Raw genomic sequence first — 18,310 nt, 5'->3', positions numbered from 1 at the left:
TCCTCGGGCAGGGGCGAGGGTGGCAGCTGCACTCACACGGAGGAGACATGCCGATGCTCCATATGCCCAAGTGAAGGTGGAGAACAAAGGAACCACGTGGAAGGGAAATTAGTTTATGACTTAAAATACTTGACAATTGTGTATTCCCCTTGTTCACGTATTTTCCAAATGCACTAAATTGCCATCGCCACTTCTTTTGGTCTTTGGCGTCACACAGTGGCCTAAAATGTAAGTGTTCAATGTAATCTCAAGGATCAACTTCAATACATGATCATTGAAATGTTTTCATAGGTTATTGTGGACATAAGGAGAGACTTCCATGGAGAGCTCGTGCACGTGACGTCACCATTTCCACTGCACCACATTGCCGGTCAAAAAATGCTGCTCGACAGTGTGGGGGACATTGAACCGGAGCAGAATATTCACAATACCCGCAACTTGTTGTGCTGTTGGTTGTTCCAGCAGACGAGACAGATATTCAAAGAGATCATTGTATGGAATACCATCTGAAAAGACCAGAAAATATCGATGGATTTCGGAAAATAAACGTGATGGATGGTGCCCAACCGAATACACACAACTGTGTAACGATCACTTCATTTCAGGTCAGAATTATTCCTCTCAATCTCAAATTACCAAGTATTTATAATGCCAAATTGGCTCATTTGAGAACAACGCATATTTAAAAAAAAAAAAAAAAAAAACGTCTTTCACGGAGACTTACGGAGGTTAAGTGTGGCTGCCATCGCTTCCGTGTAGATGAATCCGTACTCCCTTTTTTTTTTTTTTTTCAATCATAGTTAATGAATGCGAGTTTGTGTAAAACCCTGGATCATTTATTTAAATATCGGTATTTGTATTGAATACTAGCTGAAAAGATCGATGGATTCCGGCAAAGGTCAAGGTGGCGCCGAACACACTTCCGCGTTCACGAGCCGTCAAAATCGTCACTTTGTGGGATTTATTCCTGATGAGAACAACAGATCCAGCAACAAAGTATTCGTATGGATCCAGAGATTTCTACGCTTTCAAACTCTTCTGTGTAAATCACGACGACTTACTCACCAGATCCATGTGTGTATCCAGTTGTCCAAGACAAGCAGAAGCGAATTAACAGTCCAATTTCTTAACACCGAAAACATCCACTTCGGCATTAAATACGGGCCCTCTATGCCGAGTTTATCTAATTTTTCCACGTACTGTCTTTTATTTTGACCTTCTAAATGTCTGACGGTATCGAAAAAGACTCTGGGCGTCGTGCTACAAGACATATTTTTGTGTCATCTCCAACCGACTTAGCATTGAGCAATGCTTAGCTTGACCAGTGATATGGCAAGGTAAATAAAAGTCACATGATTTTATGACGTAGGTGCACGAGCTCTATACATTTAGGTAACGACGGAGAGCAGTTTTGGTAATCAAACTTTTTAACATGAAGCATTATAAACTGTATCAACGTATGAGGCCCTCGAATTTAGTGCTGCTCCCCCGCTGATCATCTCTAATGGCATAAAATTGGCCTGACGTCGTCCACCCACCCACAAATCCTCCTTCTGAGTTCAGTTTATGCAGAACACGTGATTGGATGTAAAAAAAATAATTTGTTGTCTGACCATCATAAAACCAATTTGACTAATCCCATTTATACAGTGAATAACTTTTAACATCTCACAAGCTACATTGATTATTATCAACACGTTAGTTTAAATAATATTTCGGCACCTGGCCCACGTTAGCTTGTAGCTGGCCTCGCTAGCTGTGCGAGTTTGCTAACACCACTATTTTTAGTAACTTTGAGATCAAAATAGCCGCAATGGTGTAGGCACTTCCACAAAAGTCACAAATATCTGCGTGGGATTGGTCCATGTTGCTTGTTGTTGCAAAATTTTAATTTGGAAATAAGTTGTAAATTTAGGGGAATGAGGTAGCTGTGAAGAAGTAGTTGTAATTGTTTAAAAATAATATTTGAATTTAAGGGTAACGAAGAGAAAACGTGCAATTTCTACCTCCCCTAATCTCGCAAGTAGTAGTGCTACAAGAAGCTGTTAAGCAACTAAGCAACTGTTAAGCGAGCCGTCTGTGTTGTTGTACGACCAGGACGGACAATTGGTCTCGGCAAAATTGGCCTGGCACAACTTGAATGACGGTCCAACTGGGCACTGTTTAGTTTTGCTTTAGGTCTAAAACTGTTCACCTTCACTAAGGAACACGTTATGTGACACCTTTTGTTGCTGTCAAAGGACCCCATTTAAGTTTGCACTTATTAAAGCGTTGTTTTTGCGTGTGTCCCACTTATCATTTATTTACACGTCAAACAAGCATGAGGCATACATCTGAACTTTTTTCTTTTAAACAAATATTCACCTAATAAATAAATAGCTTCACATTTTGAACAGGTAAGTCAGATGGGAGAAGTCAATGTAGTACTGCAGAATATTAATCAAAATAAAAAAAAAATAGTTGCTGTATGGCGAGTGGTAACTTTTTATATTATTAAAAAAAAGCTATACTTCAAAACTTTCTTTCCTCTGGAAAACTCCACTCCTAGACATGACAATGCAGTTCAAGCCATTTTCCTCCTCTATCATCTTGCCGTATTTGCCTGCTACATCTTATTTTTTCAGAATTAGGGAAGGCCCGATTCATTTCCCGAACTGGCGCACTGCAAATGACGGCACAAAACTGATGCATGTCCTTCAAAACAGTAATAATGTACAACATAATCATAGAAGGGGCATTGCCTGTGTCATATTGAAGTGATGGATGTTTTGTTGTAATGCTGAATTTGATCTTACGAGGGCGCCAAAACCTACATAGTGTCGCTTTAATCCCCCTTTAAAAAAAAAAAAAAAAAAAAAGGATTTTAACAAGAGTCCAGCTAGGTACCACTAAGGATCGCTATTGTCAAAATTATATTACATTTATACTGCATTGTATTACACAGCATGAATATGGTCATCAGATGACAAGAGAAAAGTCTGAATTTTAGAATAGTGTTGAAATTTTACGTGAACACGGTTAAAAAAAAAATAATAATCTGCCTTCAATTTTAAGGCATTAGGTTATAATTATTTATTTGTATGTTTTCCGAAAATCATTTCACATAAATACATTTGGAATTTTACGTTAACAAATTTATTGGAATAAAATACGTTTACGGGACTACTCAAATTTTAATTTTTAAATAAACTTTTATTTGATTACACTAAGTGAATAAAGCCAATTTTAAGCAGTTCAATGAGTGATAAATTAACAAAAATATTACTCAGAGAAAATATTAAAATTTTACGAGTGGCATAATTTTAGGCGAGGATGAAGCGGCAATATTAGAAAAATTGACATTCAATAAAAATTAAATTGTAGTATTTAAAGAGTGAAGTTGCTAGTCATTTGAGAATATTTACACATTTATTTTTGGGACACATTTCAATATTTAATTTTTGGAGCATAAATAAAAGGTTAATAGTCAAGTATAAAGTTGTAATTTTATAAGAATGTGGTTGTGCATGACAGTACTTGAAGTTTTGTGAGTGATGTATAAATTACAAAGTCATATTTTTGGGAGAAAATTGGTATATAGGGAGCGCAAATTCACAATTTCACGAGTATGAACTGCACAAATATGAGTAAGGTCATGAGGTTATACTACTACAAAAATGTAACGTTACACAAAAAAAAAATAGTTTACACGAATTTGGACACTTTTTACATATTTTCATCCCTACTTTTTTTTTTAACAGACTGAATTCCCAACCTTAGAATTTTTACTTGTACTAGCAAGAGTATCCTTCAACGTTGCAACGTAATTGCTAACTTGCGTAACCTTTTTTTCCTGTGAGCGTGGTTCTCAGGCTCCTTGCAGGAGGTCCGAAAGTGACTAAATGAATTGAAAGGGCTCCTTGTGTTTGGTACACTACTTGTGGCTCGTCCACGGCAGCGTTTCCGTCAGGACGTTTCCGTGCTTGTCTTTGATGCGCAGCCACCCTCCCGGGTATCGCGTCTCCTGCCGTCCATCCGAGTAGATGGTCTTCACCGTGCCGTCGGGGTACTCTCGGCTCTTGTACTCAGCCGTGTGCACCTCCTTGTGGCCTGTGTTGAAATGGATCTCCTGGGTCCCATCCCTGTTGGCCACCGAGACGTCAAGTAACCATTGTTAATTCAGGTGTTAAATAAGAAGAATACGTTTGAAAATTGACAGAAATGTTGCAATTTTACATGAATGAAGTCGGAATTTTTATGTTCTCTTTCACCCTTGTGTGAATACATTTATTTGCATGGGAACAAAGTCATTCATTCAAAATTCTGCATTTTATGATAAATTTCATTTTTATCTGAAATTATTAATTTGTGTAATTCTTATGGTAACAAACCTGAAATTTTACATTGAAGTCCATATATTACAATAATAAAGTAGTACTTCAAGTCATTTTTTTGAAAAATTGTAATTTTATATAAAAAATATATATATTTTGGCAGCACGGTGGATGAGCACATCTGCCTCGTAGTTCTGAGGATCTGGATTCGAATTCGGTGTTGTTGTAATTTTATGGTAATAAAAGAAAAAAAACTCCCATAAAATTACAAATTCACTCCCCTAGAATTATGAATGTATTCACGTAAAATGATTTTTATCCATCCATCCATTTTCCATAACGCTTTTCCTCACCAGGGTCACAGGCATGCTGATGCCCATCCCAGCAGTCTTCAGGTGAGCGGCGGCGTACGTCCTGAACTGGTCGCAAGCCAATTCCAGGGCGCATATAAATAACCATTCACACCTGCAATCAATTTAAAGTTCAATTTTATGGTAATAAATTAAAAAATGGCAGCACGGTGGATCAGCTGGTTAAGTGTTGGCCTCACAGTTCTGAGGTCCCTGGTTCAATCCCGGACCGGAGTTTGCATGTTCTCTCCGTGCCTGCGTGGGTTTTCTTTGGGGATTCTGGTTTCCTCCCACATCCCAAAAACACGCAACATTAATTGGACAGTCTAAATTGCCCCTAGGTGTGAATGTGAGTGCAACTGTTTGACATGATGTGCCCTGCGATTGGCTGGCGACCAATTCAGGGTGTACCCCCGCCTCCTACCCGTTGACAGCTGGGATAGGCTCCTACCCACAACCATCGTGAGGATAAGCGGCAAAGACAATGGATGGATGGATGGATAAATTCAAAAGTTTGAATCATTAAAATTGTAATGAAGTGAATGTTACATGAATAATTTTCTATTTTGTTTGGAATGGCCACATTTACATGAAACAATGTGTTGTACTTTAATCACGTAAAGTACATTTTTATGGAACTTGCAATTTTATGTAAATCCATGGAATTTTTATGGGAGTAAATTCATAATGTAATTGAAAAAAGTCACAATTTCACAAATATAAATCACAAATTCTACATTTATAGTTGAAAATTTACATGAATTGATGTCAAATTTTTAAGTGAATGAAGTTAACAATTCACCAGTAGGAAAGATTCAAAAAATTTTGAAGTAGATAGTGCATACGTTTTGAGTTGGACTACGGTTCCGTCTGTCAGGACGCTCTCCTCGCTGCCGTCTGGGAAAAACGTCTTGACCGTCTGGTCCGCAAACGTGATTTCCTTGCGGCCGTCTGGAAAGAGTTTCTCTGCTAACACAAAATGAACTGTATGGATATGTGAAACATATCAATTTCAAAATAGCACATTATCATGCAGACCGTAACTGAGGCATGTGAGTCCTGGAGTTCTTTGGGTATTGTGGTCTTTGGTTGTCTATTGTGAAATCTTAGATGAGTCGTCACTGCAGTGTTGGGGTAATTTTAGTTGGCTGCCTTCTCCTGGGAATGTTCACCATTTGTGGAAAATGGCTCTCAAAGTCGTTGTACCAGAAAGTTTTAGAAATGTCTTACCGTAAACATACATGGCACGTTCAAGACTCTGAAATGCTCCATAGGTGTGTATGTAAGTGTCAATGATTTGTTGGAAAATTAATGAATAAATGACTGATGGGAAATATTTATGTGTGACAAACGTGGGAAAAAACACATTTTCACTCCACCCTATACAGTGATATTGATGTCTTTTGGTGTACTGACCCATTTGGTTGTCAGGGAAGTGCAGGACCTCCATGCCGTCCGGGTATGTGATCTGTGTTGCCTTGGTGTCAGCGTAGTAGTACAACTATGAGACCACGGGACAACTGTTCAGGAGCTAGAATGGATAGACATGCCGAGTGGCCAATGAGCTGTACTCACCACCCTCTGGTCGGCCATCACCTCTTTGATGTCACCGTTGAAGAAATTGAATTTTACAGTCGAGCCGTCGCATGACACTTCCTTCGTGGTGCCGTTGGGGAACACGAAGACGCGGTTGCCACCCGGCAGGACCTTCTCCACCTGGAACATGCACATCATGTAAATCTTTTTAGGACCCTTTCCACTGATTATGCAACCCAAGTCTTTTTAGGACCTTATCCAACTGTAATTGTCACCTCGTGCACAATACTTGGTAGGACCTTCACCTGTAATTGTCACCTCTTACATATGTCTGATTTAAGTCTTTTAGGTGCTTCCTCACCTACAACCATCACTGCTTTTGCAAACCTTTGAAGGAACCTCTCCATCTGTACAGTCATCTCTTGTCTACTGTAATTTTTCAAGGAGAATATACACACCCAAAATCAGGAATTTTCTTCTACCTATGTATAATACCCACCACTGAATTAGTGGTATTCATGCTCAAAACATTCATTTTAGGACATTCTACACCTGTAATTGTTACCATTTACAGAAGTTAACAACATTTACTATATGTGATTGATTAAACAAGAAATGATTGGAAATGTAAATTTTTCAAAAGAAAAAAATATTGATTCCTAATAAGTATGAGAATTGTTAGTCAATATGTGTGCAGTTTAAATAATATAGTGCCAATAGTTTCTTACCTTTCCATCAGGGTGTGTGATGACATCCTGAACAGTCTGAATCTCACTGCTCTCTGCTTCATTTGACTCTCTTGAAGTCTGAAATATTCATAAGTGTGGCAATATTAATACTCTTAGCTTTTACTGTATAAGTTCAAAAAAACAGAACTGCTGGACTGGTAAAAGGAGGCCACTGTGCAATTTCTATTACCTGCGAGCAGCTCTCAGAACATTGCTCATTTGGAGATTTCTCTGTGGCAGTCATTTGCTTTTCCTCTGACATTTGTCTGCGTAATGATGATGATGACGGTGTTGGCTTTCTCAGGCTGCTTTTCATCCCTACATAAACAAGGAAGTCTTCATGTTCGGTTGTCTGTTGCCTTTTTGCAACTTAGGGAGAGAACTATCATGGGCTGGGCTGATTATTGATACTCTACTACAGCATTTTTCCACACATATTAATGCGGTGAAATCTAAGAAATCGATTTAAAACTGCGTAATCTTCAGGTAACGATTGATGTATTCATTTACATTTTTAGTTACCTGTATGAGATGTTTCCCTGTAAATTCTGCAACATAAAGGCTCTCTTGAATTTGAAAGTAAACTCCAACTGGTTGTGGCAATCAACAGCTCGACGTCCTTTTTTCTGAAGAATATTGATCGCTTATACCAGCCAAAAAGTTGCGAGTTATGGAGTGAGTAGAGCAACCTGATCCAATACAGTACTCCTATCTCGAGTAAGCAAGTCGAAGCAAAAACTCAGCTGATCAGCGGGTCATATCCCGAAGAAGAAAAAAAAAAGTTGGGTAACTCATATCTAAAGGCACAAATGGGGAAGGTCTAGACAAGTTTTTTTTTTTTTTTAAAATCTCTTAGAACTTCTTTAACATTTGAACTGACCTTAAAGATAACTGTGCTCATGTTCTTTTAAAACTTTGATTTTCTTTTACTTTCCATTGCCGGTATGTCTTCTACTACATACGTACGTTCAGTAATAAGCAATTACCAAAATTTCCGGCCTAAAAGCCGCGACATTTTTTTCCACACGCTTTAAACCCTGCGTTTTATGCGGTGATGCGGCTAAGTTGTGCATTTTTTTTCTCATGGCTGCAAGGGGGTACTCGAGCAGAAAAGGTAAGCGTGAAACCGGTGGAATATATATGCTGAGGAAGTGACTTTTACCGGTCCAGCCCTGTTTGCGCTGTTACTGTTGTGTCTAAGTGATTTTTACCAATATGTTTAGTTTTTTTTTTTAAACCGGCCCTGTTAGTGCACCGGTAGCGTTAGCGCAGTGGTGCTAGCGCAGTGGCGCTAGCGTTAAACTCTGTGTACCGTCTTTGTAAATCTCTCGTGTTTCAATGCCGGTTTCAATGTGGGCACTTGCGGCTTTTAAACAGCTGCGGCGTATGTAAGTACCAAATACTATTTCCTTTACAAATTTACTGGGTGAGGCTTATAACCAGGTGCACTCTGTAGGCCAGGAATTGCGGTAATCAATGAAATCCATTTTAGACAAGCTTCTCAATCAGGGAGCTCCTTGCACTTTTTCTTATAAAGATGTCCAATTTCTAACATAAAAATAAATACAGTAAAACCCATGTTGCAAATCTGACAGGGGACGCCATGTGAGTTATTGTTTGGACATTTAATTTTAAAAGACGTTCTCACCTTTACTCGTACGTGCACTGGCGTTGGCTCTGATGGGCGCTGCAGTGCTGCCCTTTGGAGGGCTGGCACTCCGGCTGGAGTCCAGAGGATTCTGGGGGGATGGGGAAGTGTTTGGGAGCTGCTCGTCTTTTACGTTACTTAAAATGATTTTCGCACTCTCAAAATTACTCACAGCAAATGTAACTCCTTTGGTGACAGGAGGCACATTTTTTACAACTTTTTCTGAGTCTAAAGAGTTCTTCAAGACACTCAGACGAAGTTTCTCCAGTGTGCGTACCTGACGGTAAAAGATGGAGAAGCACTTTTAAAAGGCAAAATATAACATTTTTCTATATATTTGGCAGTGAGTCCTGCATTCACCTCATCTCTCAACTCGTTATTTTCCTGGCCAAGCGAGTTGATCTGCTGGCGAAGTCGATTGTGAGTGGCCGACCAGCGACTCTCCTTCTTCCGCAGATCCTCCTGCATGGAGCTCAGTTGCTGCTTCAGAGCCTTAAGGCAGGAAAATACGTTGTTCAACATTATTTGGATGTCAACTACAGCATGCAGAACTAAAAAAAGGAAAAGTACTGAGGTGGTGCCTTAATTATTGATTTGCACGAAAACATGACATGAATCTGTAAAGGATATCACCACGTGGGATCAGGAACACTTCAAAAAACGAATGTCAGTAAATATAGTTTGCCGTTACAGCCGAAAGTGCAACTTAAAACTCTATTATACAAAGCAAAATTATTTATCAACAACACCTGTAAACGGTGCCGGCTTCACTGGGCCTGAGGCTGACAAAAAAAGAGTGGGTAACTCGTTTACCTGTATCTCCTCGCGTTCCTTTTTGTCAGGCATAGCCCGTGCAGCCGTGGCGTGTTTCTCAAAGAGTTTTCGCTCGCGCTGAAGTTTCCTGGTTTCTTCTTTCTTGTACTCCTCAAAGTGAGCCATCTGCTCAGCTTGCTGCTGCTCCCAGGCCAATCGCTCCTTCCTGTACAACCCAAGGTAAAACGAAGGCCAAACGGACGTGCAGAATAGCAATTTCATACGAGTACTCACCTGAGGTTTTCCTTGTTCTTCTCATTCTCCTGTCGGAGTTTGGCCAGCGCTGCATTCTCCTTCTTGAAACGCTCAATCTCGAGTTCCAGCTCCACCAGTCGCTCCCTCAACTGTGTGGACTGTACCTGCTGCCCTATTACAGCAAAGACACTAGTAATAGGCCGATTATCTCCTGGGCCAATTGTCAGGGCCAACATTTAACATTCTGACGGATATCAGCATCGGCCTGTTTTAAATGTGGTTAACAGTGGTTTATTTTGGCTCTGATGCACCCCCCCTGCAAGCCTCTCTCTCTGACTCAACATAAATTGCAATAAATCCTTGGACTCTACAAAACCCAACTACTTGTAACATTACTGGAAGCCCATTAAGGTTATAACACATACAGCAGCTCTGCTTGTTCAAAGTCCCCGCAGACGTGTCCGTTTGTGTTAATCGCTTGTATTTACCTACAGTAAAGGTTGTACTTTTAATCACATAAAGCACATTTGAGTTATCTTGGGTATTAAATGTACTGTATTAATAAAGCTGTCAGTGCCTAGCCTTGAGCAAACCCCTGCAAGTAGACAATGCGAAGGGGTAAGCTCGCAGGCCACAAAGTAACTGCGACTGCCACAGCCAGAACGAAAACCACACTGCTTCGGGGTGGGGTGGTTAGGGAGGGGTTCCTCCCAGTCATGCCCTTCCGATCTCACTGTCACTACCACATGAGCAGTGTAGTCCCCCAGCAGAACGATGGAGTCCCAGAACGATGGAGCAGGGGTGCTCTCCAACACCCCTTCCAATGACACTAAAAGTGTGTGTACTCTGTACTTCGGGACCCATACGTGCCCCCACCTTCAGTGGGGGTGGACTCTCATCCACTGGGATACACCCCAGCATACAGGCGCCAAGCCAGGGGGGCAATAAGTATACCCAGACATGCTTGACACCTCTCAATATTGGCTTCTCCAGAGTTGAGTGGCCCCAGTTCACTTTGCATCCTCCAACACAATAAGGTGATGCCTCCAGGAGGATTATTATGACATAAGATTTTCAATCTATTTAAATTTTGCTAAACTACAATGGAGAACTGGTGACATGGTGGATCAGATGGTAAGTGTTGGCCTCACAGTTCTGAGGACCCGGGTTCAATACTGGACCCACCTGCGTGGAGTTTTCATGTTCTCCCCGTGTCTACGAGGGTTCCTCTGGGCACTCCGGTTTCCTCCCATATTCCAAAATCATGCAACATTAATTGGACACTAAATTTCCCCAAGGTGTGATTGTGAGTGCGGCTATTTGTCTCGATGTGCTCTGTGATTGGCTGGCAACTAGTTCAGGCTGTACCCCGCCTCCTGCCCATTGACAGCTGGGATAGGCTCCAGCACTCCCGCCACCCTTGTGAGGATAAGCGCCTAAGAAAATGCATGGATGGATACAATAGAGAACTTTGGAGGGCTATTTATTTGTTAAGGTTTTCATTTAGCTTTGTAAGATATGGTGACCCTGTGAGCTCTGCACTTTTTGGTAAAATTGGAAAAAAAAAAAAAAAAAAAAACGATTCCTATTTTCTTAGCCTAAAATCAAATTAAAAAAAAAAAATGAAATCTGAAAAGCTGTTTAATAAATGTGCGTAAAAGCATTAAAATCAAGTGTTGGCATCTTTATCATTTCAGATTTTGATGATAATATTTACCGTTTTACTGAAAAACAAATATCAGCACCAAATATTGGTTATCGGCCATGAAAAAAACATATTTGTCTATCATTAAAAGCTGTTTTAATTATCAGTTTTCTAATCCAGTTGATTAGGAGAGAGTAGTAAAATACACACTAGACGAGTGGCCAGCTAATCCCAGGGCACTTCCGGGTAAAATTCAAATTACAGTTCCAGAGAATTTCAAAATGTTCAATTTCATTTCACCAATTTCTGGATTAAAATCTATTAAGATTCAAGAAAAACCCAGCCAAATTTGAAAACGATCAATTTTGTTTGTCTCACCTGTCTTGTTGTCCACCTTGTCAGGTGGGTAGGTTGAGGTGAAATCAGGTGGAGGGAGAGGTGCATTAGTTGTCTTTGTCTTGAGCACAGGGAACAGTTTCATCATGAGTTTTGAGGAGGGAGGAGCAGGAGGAGGAGGAGGAGGAGGAGAAGGAGGAGGAGGAGGAGGAGGAGACGGAGGAGGCGGATTAGATGCCGCATCTGAGTCTTGATTGGCTGTCTCTGGAGAAACGGGTTCAGCGCTGACCGCCATGTCATCCATGTCATTCCATGTGGTGTCATCGCCAAACATGACTCGGCTGGCCGTTGCATCTTTGTCGTCCTCCAGCGTGGAGTCGTCGTCTTCAACGCTGCGGTCAACGTTGTCACTCTCTTCATCGTCATCCTGGTAGGAGCGCTTGTCGTATGGTGGCTCCGATGGGACGGGGAAGCAAGGGATGATGGGAAAAACGGGAGGCGTGACTGCTTGTTCAGGCCCTCTAAAATTGGCTGCGGACTCTGATGAAGATTTCGCCTCCTCGTCTTCATGGCTCTTCACAGTGCCGCCGTTAATTTCAGTGCTGCACCGCAGCTCTCTGCCCACTGGTGACTTGATGGGTGTGGATGAGAGTCGTCTCTGATGGAGACCAGCCACGCCCACCAGCTTCCGCTTCTCACGGTCCATCTCCAGAACCTGTAGGTTTAAAAAATAACCCAAAACACACACACACACACACACACACACATACACAGTTTCCCATTACATTGAATGGAAAAAAGAAATAATGCATTCCAAGCCTAAAAAATTAGGCTTGTAAAGCATTTTTTTTAGCTTTTCTTGATAATACACTGCATAGTAGAAATAATGTGTATTTTAAATACTTTATATAATAAAATAATTTAAGAAATATATTTACTTTTTGCTTAAAATGTATGCTTTAGTCGAAGAGTACTCTAGGCTGGGAGTGCATTGCCATATCTAGAGAGACTTGGCCCCAACTCAACTTTTTTTTATTAACAAAAGTGCTGAATAACTTTAAACAAGCAACTTGCCTTATTTGCAGCCACGATTGGGGGTTAATATCATTGTGCTAAGAAGATAAGAAGAACAACAGTCACTACTGGGACACGTCTGTGTACAGAGGCTGCGTTATACATAATAACAAAAGTGCGCTGGTTGCGCTGCGTGCGTTGTGTCATTTCCGTTTTTTTCGGGGGGCGTTCAAATTGACAAGAACAAAACACGTCGTAGGTGGGTCAGCTACTAGCGCCGTGCGCATTATGTTATTTCCGGGTTTTTTCGGGGGGCGTTCAACTTGACAATAAAGCGCGTCATGGGTGGGTCAGCTGCTTGCGGCGCACATATTATGTTATTTCCGGGTTTTGTCGGGGGCGGTCGAGTGCCGATTTTCATCTGAAAACAGAAGCAAAAAAATTTCGCAATTTTCGTTCGAAAACGGGGACGTTGAAGAGGTTTTACTGTACTCTCACTCAAACCGATGTATGTGGGTATAATTGACCAAAGGACAAATCCACTTTTGGCCACCAATATGCACACACTATGTCCAAGAGGGTGAGAGAGCTGCTCTGATAATCCTCACCTTGGTGACAAAGGAAGAGTTCGATGAGAAGGAGAGCTCCTCAGCCATTTGCTCCAGGAGCTCAAACTCTCCCAGCTCCATGCTCTCTAGATGGGGCTCGCACACTGAGTGTTGCAGCTTCTCTGCTTTTTCCAGCAATTCCCCTGAGACTCCTGGCAAATCTGCATGTACCCCTGCCTGCTTTGTTGCAGGGTGCCTCTCCTCCACCTGTTTTTGTGTCTTCACCTGCCCGCCTGTGTTCTGTCTTTGGTAGGAGCCCAATACTTTGGTCCCACTTGCTTTAATCTCAACCCTCTTGTCCTTTTTGTCTCTTGGGCAGTTCTCCTTGTTTAGGGTGGCAGTTTTACGCTGGACAGAAAGTCGCTTGGTTGCATTTTTCTGGATGCATGTCGGCTCAGAGCTGTTGCGGCATACTAGGTCCCGGCTCGACGTTTTGGGATCTGTGTTTGAGTCCTCTTTGGGAATAGAAGCCTTTTTGGTGTATCGAGACAAGCCCTGCCCTCGCTTCAGAAAGGCTCGTTTAGGGGGTGCCGCTGACTGCTCTCCAGCTGGATTCTGTCAACAGAACATTACATATTTCCATTTCTAGCCCAAGGGTTACCATCACTATTACTCCAGTATTTCGAAATGAAGGACATTTGTATGGCTGCCTTACCTGCTGTTGCTGGGCAGATTTCAACCTCTGCTCCTCCAACCTCAGGTGCTCCTCCAATAACTCCTCATATGTCTGCTTGCTGGTCTGTATTGGCCTGGACAGACACACGCACACCCAGAAACACTCACAGATATGTACACACAGACACAAATATGGACACAGGGACAGAAAAACACGGACGACATACACACACACCCAAAGATAAGCAGTCACACATAGGCAAGGGCACACCGTACATATAGACACACATAGAGACAAAGATATATGGATAAAAAAAAAAAAGAAGAGTATTTTCATGGACACACAAAGGCACATACACACACATGGACAGAGACATCAGCAGACAAACACAAAAGACATCAGGAAACACACAGGAACATGGATGCAAAAACACACACAGGCATACACCAAAAAACATAAGGACACACATACGGGAAAGGACCACAAGCCCCTCAAGGGTGCTTCAGCACAGAGCTCGTGCACATGACGTCACCATTTTCACGGCGCCATATTGCCGGTCAAACAGAGGTGCTTGACATTGTGGGAAACATTGAACCGGAGGAGAATATTCACAATGCCCGAGACCTGTTGTGCTGTTGGTTGTCACAACAGACGAGACAGAAATTCAAAGAGTTCATTCTATGGAATAGCAGCTGAAAAGACCAGAAAAGATCGATGGATTTTGGCAATTAAAAGTGATGGATCTACGCCTGTGTAGCGATCACTTCATTTCCGGTAGGAATCATTCTTAATCTCAAATTACCAAGAAGTATTTATTGTTGACTCATTTGAGAACAACGCATATTTAAAAAAAGAAAATAAACCATATGTCGTAGAGAGGTTTACGTGTGGAAGGGATACGCTTCCGTGTATGGAGGAGCCATCTCCTTGTCCTCTTTTTTTCCCCAATCATAGTTAATGAATGCACGTTTATGTAAAACCAGGGGTCATTTATTTAAATATTGGTAATTGTATTGTAAAAATATGAGTGGGTCCATCACTATGTGGTATTTATTCCTGATTGAGAACAGCAATTACGTATTTGTATGCGTCCAGACTTTTCTACACTTTCAAACTTTTCTGTGTAAATCTCGACGACTTACTTACCTGATCCATGTGTAGATCCAGTTGTCCAAGAAGAGCGGAAGCGAATTAACAGTCCAATTTCTTATTGGCGAAAACAATGACTTCGCCATTAAATATGGGCCCTCTATGGCAAGTGTCTCTCATTTTTCCACGTACCTTCGTTTATCATCACCTTCTAAATGTTTAACGGTATCAGACAAAACTCTGGATGTCGTGCTATAAGACGTATTTACGTTTTGTCACAACGGAATTAACTTGCAACAATGCTTTGTTTGACGACAAGATGGTGAATCATTTTATGACGTAGGTGCACGAGCTCTTCACCAGTAAATTATGTTTCGGGAAGAACGAGAAAAGCAACTCTCCATCTTACCTGTCTTGCAGCATATGATCACCTTCTCTGTTGTTGTTGTGATTATTTCTCAGCTTGTGAAAGGCATCGCGGCTTGGGCCTACAAAACAAAACTTTAAGTTACTGTCACTTTTTAATAAAGTGAAGCCCCATTAAAATCTCATCAAAACACATGAAGATTTTAATAAATGATTCATCTGTTTTTTTTCCCCAATAACAGATGTTTTTAAAAATCATCCATTTATTAAAAAAAGACATCATTTCAAATTGACAGTGCAAAAAAACATGAAAGCAACCATTAATAATGATCCAATTAATGATTTGGCCTGTAACGTGTCAGAAAATCGGCAAAAACATTGACCATTGTTTTCAGGTTAAAAGCAGATTTGGGGAAATACCGAATTTTGACTCAACAATATCAAAATCAATAAATAATTATGAATACAGTGGGGGAATACTGTACAACAATAAATATTTCACCTTCTCCCTCATCGTGCCTTTCGATGCCATTTTGACCACTTTGCAGCTGCTTGAGTGCTTCTTCCTTTAGAAGTCCGCAGGGAGGACTGGAGAGGCTCTGTCCGGTCCTGGAGGCTGCCAGGATGCTCTGCTGCTCCTCCTGGAGGCGAAGGAGTTCATCCAGCTGGTCAGCTTTCAGCTGCTCCTCCAAATGCTGCTGCCACCTCCTCAGCTGCAGAAGTAAATGCGGAACATTTGAATGTGATGCAGTAAAAAAGTAAGGTGTGCTTTACGTTTATGCTGGTGTACCTAAGAAAAAAATGTTGGCTGCACTAAAATTTCACCTCCCAGGCAAATACAGTGATGCCTCGGTTCTTGACCACAATCTGTTCCAGAAAACGGTTCGAAAAGTGAATTCTTCAAAATCCAAAACGATGTTTCCAATACAATGAATGGAAAAAGAAATAATGCGTTCCAAGCCTAAAAAAAATGGGCTTTTTTAAGCATTTCTTTTAACCTTTCCTGATCATAAACTGCATTGTAGAAATACATGTGTAGTTTAAATACTTTATATAATAAAATAATTGTAGAAATATATTTCTTTTTTGCTTAAAAAATATGCTTTAGTAGAAGAGTACGCGAGGCTGGGAGTGCATTACCGACTTGTAGCGACTCGGCCTCCAGCCTTTAAACTTTTTTTTATTAACAAAAGTGCAGAATAACTTCAAACAAACAATAATGAGGGGGGAAAAAAAGCATTTTTTTTTTTGTTTTACAAAAAGTAACAAAAAAATTCGTAGCTCGAGATAACAAACAAAACAAAAATGCAGAAATGCTTCAACAATTGTACGTATCAAATGTCTTCCGGGACGGTGACTCACCCCCTTTCAACAAAAAACGAATCTAATGTCATTTTTTTCTGGCGTCTCTTAAGAACATTTCTGAAGTGGCTCATAACGACATTATTAAAATTTTCGAGTGCTCTGCTAAATTCAGATTTATTGGGGTGATGAAGGTCGACAAAATTATGGATTTCGTTCCACTTGACACAGATGGCTTTGATGTCAGCACTTGGGACAAACAACAGTCACTACTGGGACAAGTCTGTGTACAGAGGCTGCGTTGTACAAAATAACAAAAGTGCGCTGATTGCGCCGTGGACGTTATGTCATTTCCATTTTTTTTTTCGGGGAGCGTTCGAATAGACAATAACAAAGACTGTCGCAGGTAGGTCTGCTGCTTGCACCGCCCGCATTATGTTATTTCCCTTTTTTTCCGGCGGCGTGGGAATTCACAACAAAGCGCAACGGAGGTCAGCTGGTCTGGCCGCGCACAATATGTTATTTCCGGGTTTTTCAGCGGCGTTCAAGTACCAATTTTCGTTTGAAAACAGAACCAAAACAATTTGAAATTTTCGTTCAAAAACCGATTTGTTCAAAAATGGGGACATTCGAAAACCGAGGCCTTACTGTTTTTGTAACTTTTAATATGACTCAGAAGGAAAAAGATATGTGATACAAGATACCTTAGTACTATTCAGGAAAAATGTTTGTCTGGCGCATGTGAATGATCAGAATGATACCATCTCTGCCTCAATTTGGGCCAGTAAAAAAACTTTGATATAGCTCAATTTGAATTAGGCACTTAATATTCAGACTCTACCTGATCTAGCTTTGTCATAAGGGTATCCTCCTGTGAGATTTCTCCTCTCGGTGCCACGGAGATGTTCTCCACCTCCACGCAGCTGCTGTCCACCGACGCAGCCATGGGTGCAAAGTCGTCTGGCTCCGGGGGCACAGAAGCTACCGGGGACTCATAACGCAGAGACCCAGGGCCCAGAATGACACCAGCCCTGGTACTGCTCGGGATCCAGCGGGCCAAAATGTCCGACGGATAGTATGGGAGGCCAGCAGTGGGTGAGGACATGCTGGTGCCACCCTCTTCTTGGCTGCCCTGGTCCAAGATTTCTGTGACAGTCGTGGGTAACAAATTAAAACTGAAGTAAGTCAACTTGGTTTTCACATGATGTCCGTGGGAAAAGGAGTTTATTATTGTCAGCACTTACAGAAGGTCTCGAAACGATTCAACTATAATCAAGTTGCTTAATTTCAGTATCAATTAGTTGTGAATTATCAATGTCTAATTAGACCTCTAATTATAGTTGAAATTACATCAACCAGCATTTATAATTCTGGAAGACCAGAGCAGATTAAGACTGGCGCAGAGACATGACATCTGATTAGACGTTTAAAAAAAAAGGGGGGGGGGGTCGGAGGGCGCCTGGTAGTACGGAATCTTAATGGAAGTAGTGCAGCCATGAGAAACGCTACAAGGTAAAGTTAATATTTGAAATAAAGTAATCAGTCCGTGTTTCTGCTTCTGCTTTTATCTGCTGGCCCTTGCTGACCGTCCACTGATCATGGGAAACGTTGACCAGTCTTAATCAAGGATAAGCGTAGAAAACTGGAAGAACGAGGGACTCATAATCGCCATTTTTTGAGAATTGCAATATTAAAAAAAATACATTAAAACTTAACGAGACAAACAACGCCTCGGACTTCAAACTACCCCA

The 18,310-nt window shown here is 41.2% G+C and overlaps 1 protein-coding gene across 6 annotated transcripts in view; it reads right to left on the bottom strand.

Annotated features, from left to right (window-relative positions):
• Nucleotides 1–2,287: 2,287 nt before the first annotated feature.
• cenpj (centromere protein J) overlaps nucleotides 2,288–18,310 on the bottom strand; it is a 17,308-nt gene continuing 1,285 nt past the window's right edge. For 2 of the 6 annotated variants that reach the window (XM_061841542.1, XM_061841543.1), the window contains exons 4-22: nucleotides 17,401–17,705; nucleotides 15,760–15,970; nucleotides 15,301–15,379; nucleotides 13,842–13,935; nucleotides 13,187–13,741; nucleotides 11,607–12,279; nucleotides 9,623–9,755; nucleotides 9,389–9,554; nucleotides 8,936–9,067; nucleotides 8,748–8,852; nucleotides 8,576–8,666; nucleotides 7,118–7,245; nucleotides 6,928–7,005; nucleotides 6,239–6,379; nucleotides 6,080–6,164; nucleotides 5,509–5,632; nucleotides 4,864–4,950; nucleotides 4,667–4,778; nucleotides 3,929–4,121 (exon numbers count right to left, since the gene is read on the bottom strand). In XM_061841542.1, the coding sequence (XP_061697526.1) occupies nucleotides 4,065–4,121; nucleotides 4,667–4,778; nucleotides 4,864–4,950; nucleotides 5,509–5,632; nucleotides 6,080–6,164; nucleotides 6,239–6,379; nucleotides 6,928–7,005; nucleotides 7,118–7,245; nucleotides 8,576–8,666; nucleotides 8,748–8,852; nucleotides 8,936–9,067; nucleotides 9,389–9,554; nucleotides 9,623–9,755; nucleotides 11,607–12,279; nucleotides 13,187–13,741; nucleotides 13,842–13,935; nucleotides 15,301–15,379; nucleotides 15,760–15,970; nucleotides 17,401–17,664 (3,315 nt within the window). In that variant the 5' untranslated portion in view covers nucleotides 17,665–17,705 and the 3' untranslated portion in view covers nucleotides 3,929–4,064. Of the gene's footprint in view, nucleotides 4,122–4,666; nucleotides 4,779–4,863; nucleotides 4,951–5,508; nucleotides 5,633–6,079; nucleotides 6,165–6,238; nucleotides 6,380–6,927; nucleotides 7,006–7,117; nucleotides 7,246–8,575; nucleotides 8,667–8,747; nucleotides 8,853–8,935; nucleotides 9,068–9,388; nucleotides 9,555–9,622; nucleotides 9,756–11,606; nucleotides 12,280–13,186; nucleotides 13,742–13,841; nucleotides 13,936–15,300; nucleotides 15,380–15,759; nucleotides 15,971–17,400; nucleotides 17,706–18,310 lie in introns of all 6 variants that reach the window. The other 4 variants (XM_061841544.1, XM_061841548.1, XM_061841546.1 and 1 more) reach the window with 4 other exon arrangements.

Source organism: Syngnathoides biaculeatus, chromosome 14 (genome assembly GCF_019802595.1).
Source record: "Syngnathoides biaculeatus isolate LvHL_M chromosome 14, ASM1980259v1, whole genome shotgun sequence".
Classification (NCBI taxonomy): Eukaryota; Metazoa; Chordata; class Actinopteri; order Syngnathiformes; family Syngnathidae; genus Syngnathoides; species Syngnathoides biaculeatus.
Note: the sequence above shows the minus strand (reverse complement) of the source record. Positions and strands in the feature narration are given on the sequence as shown.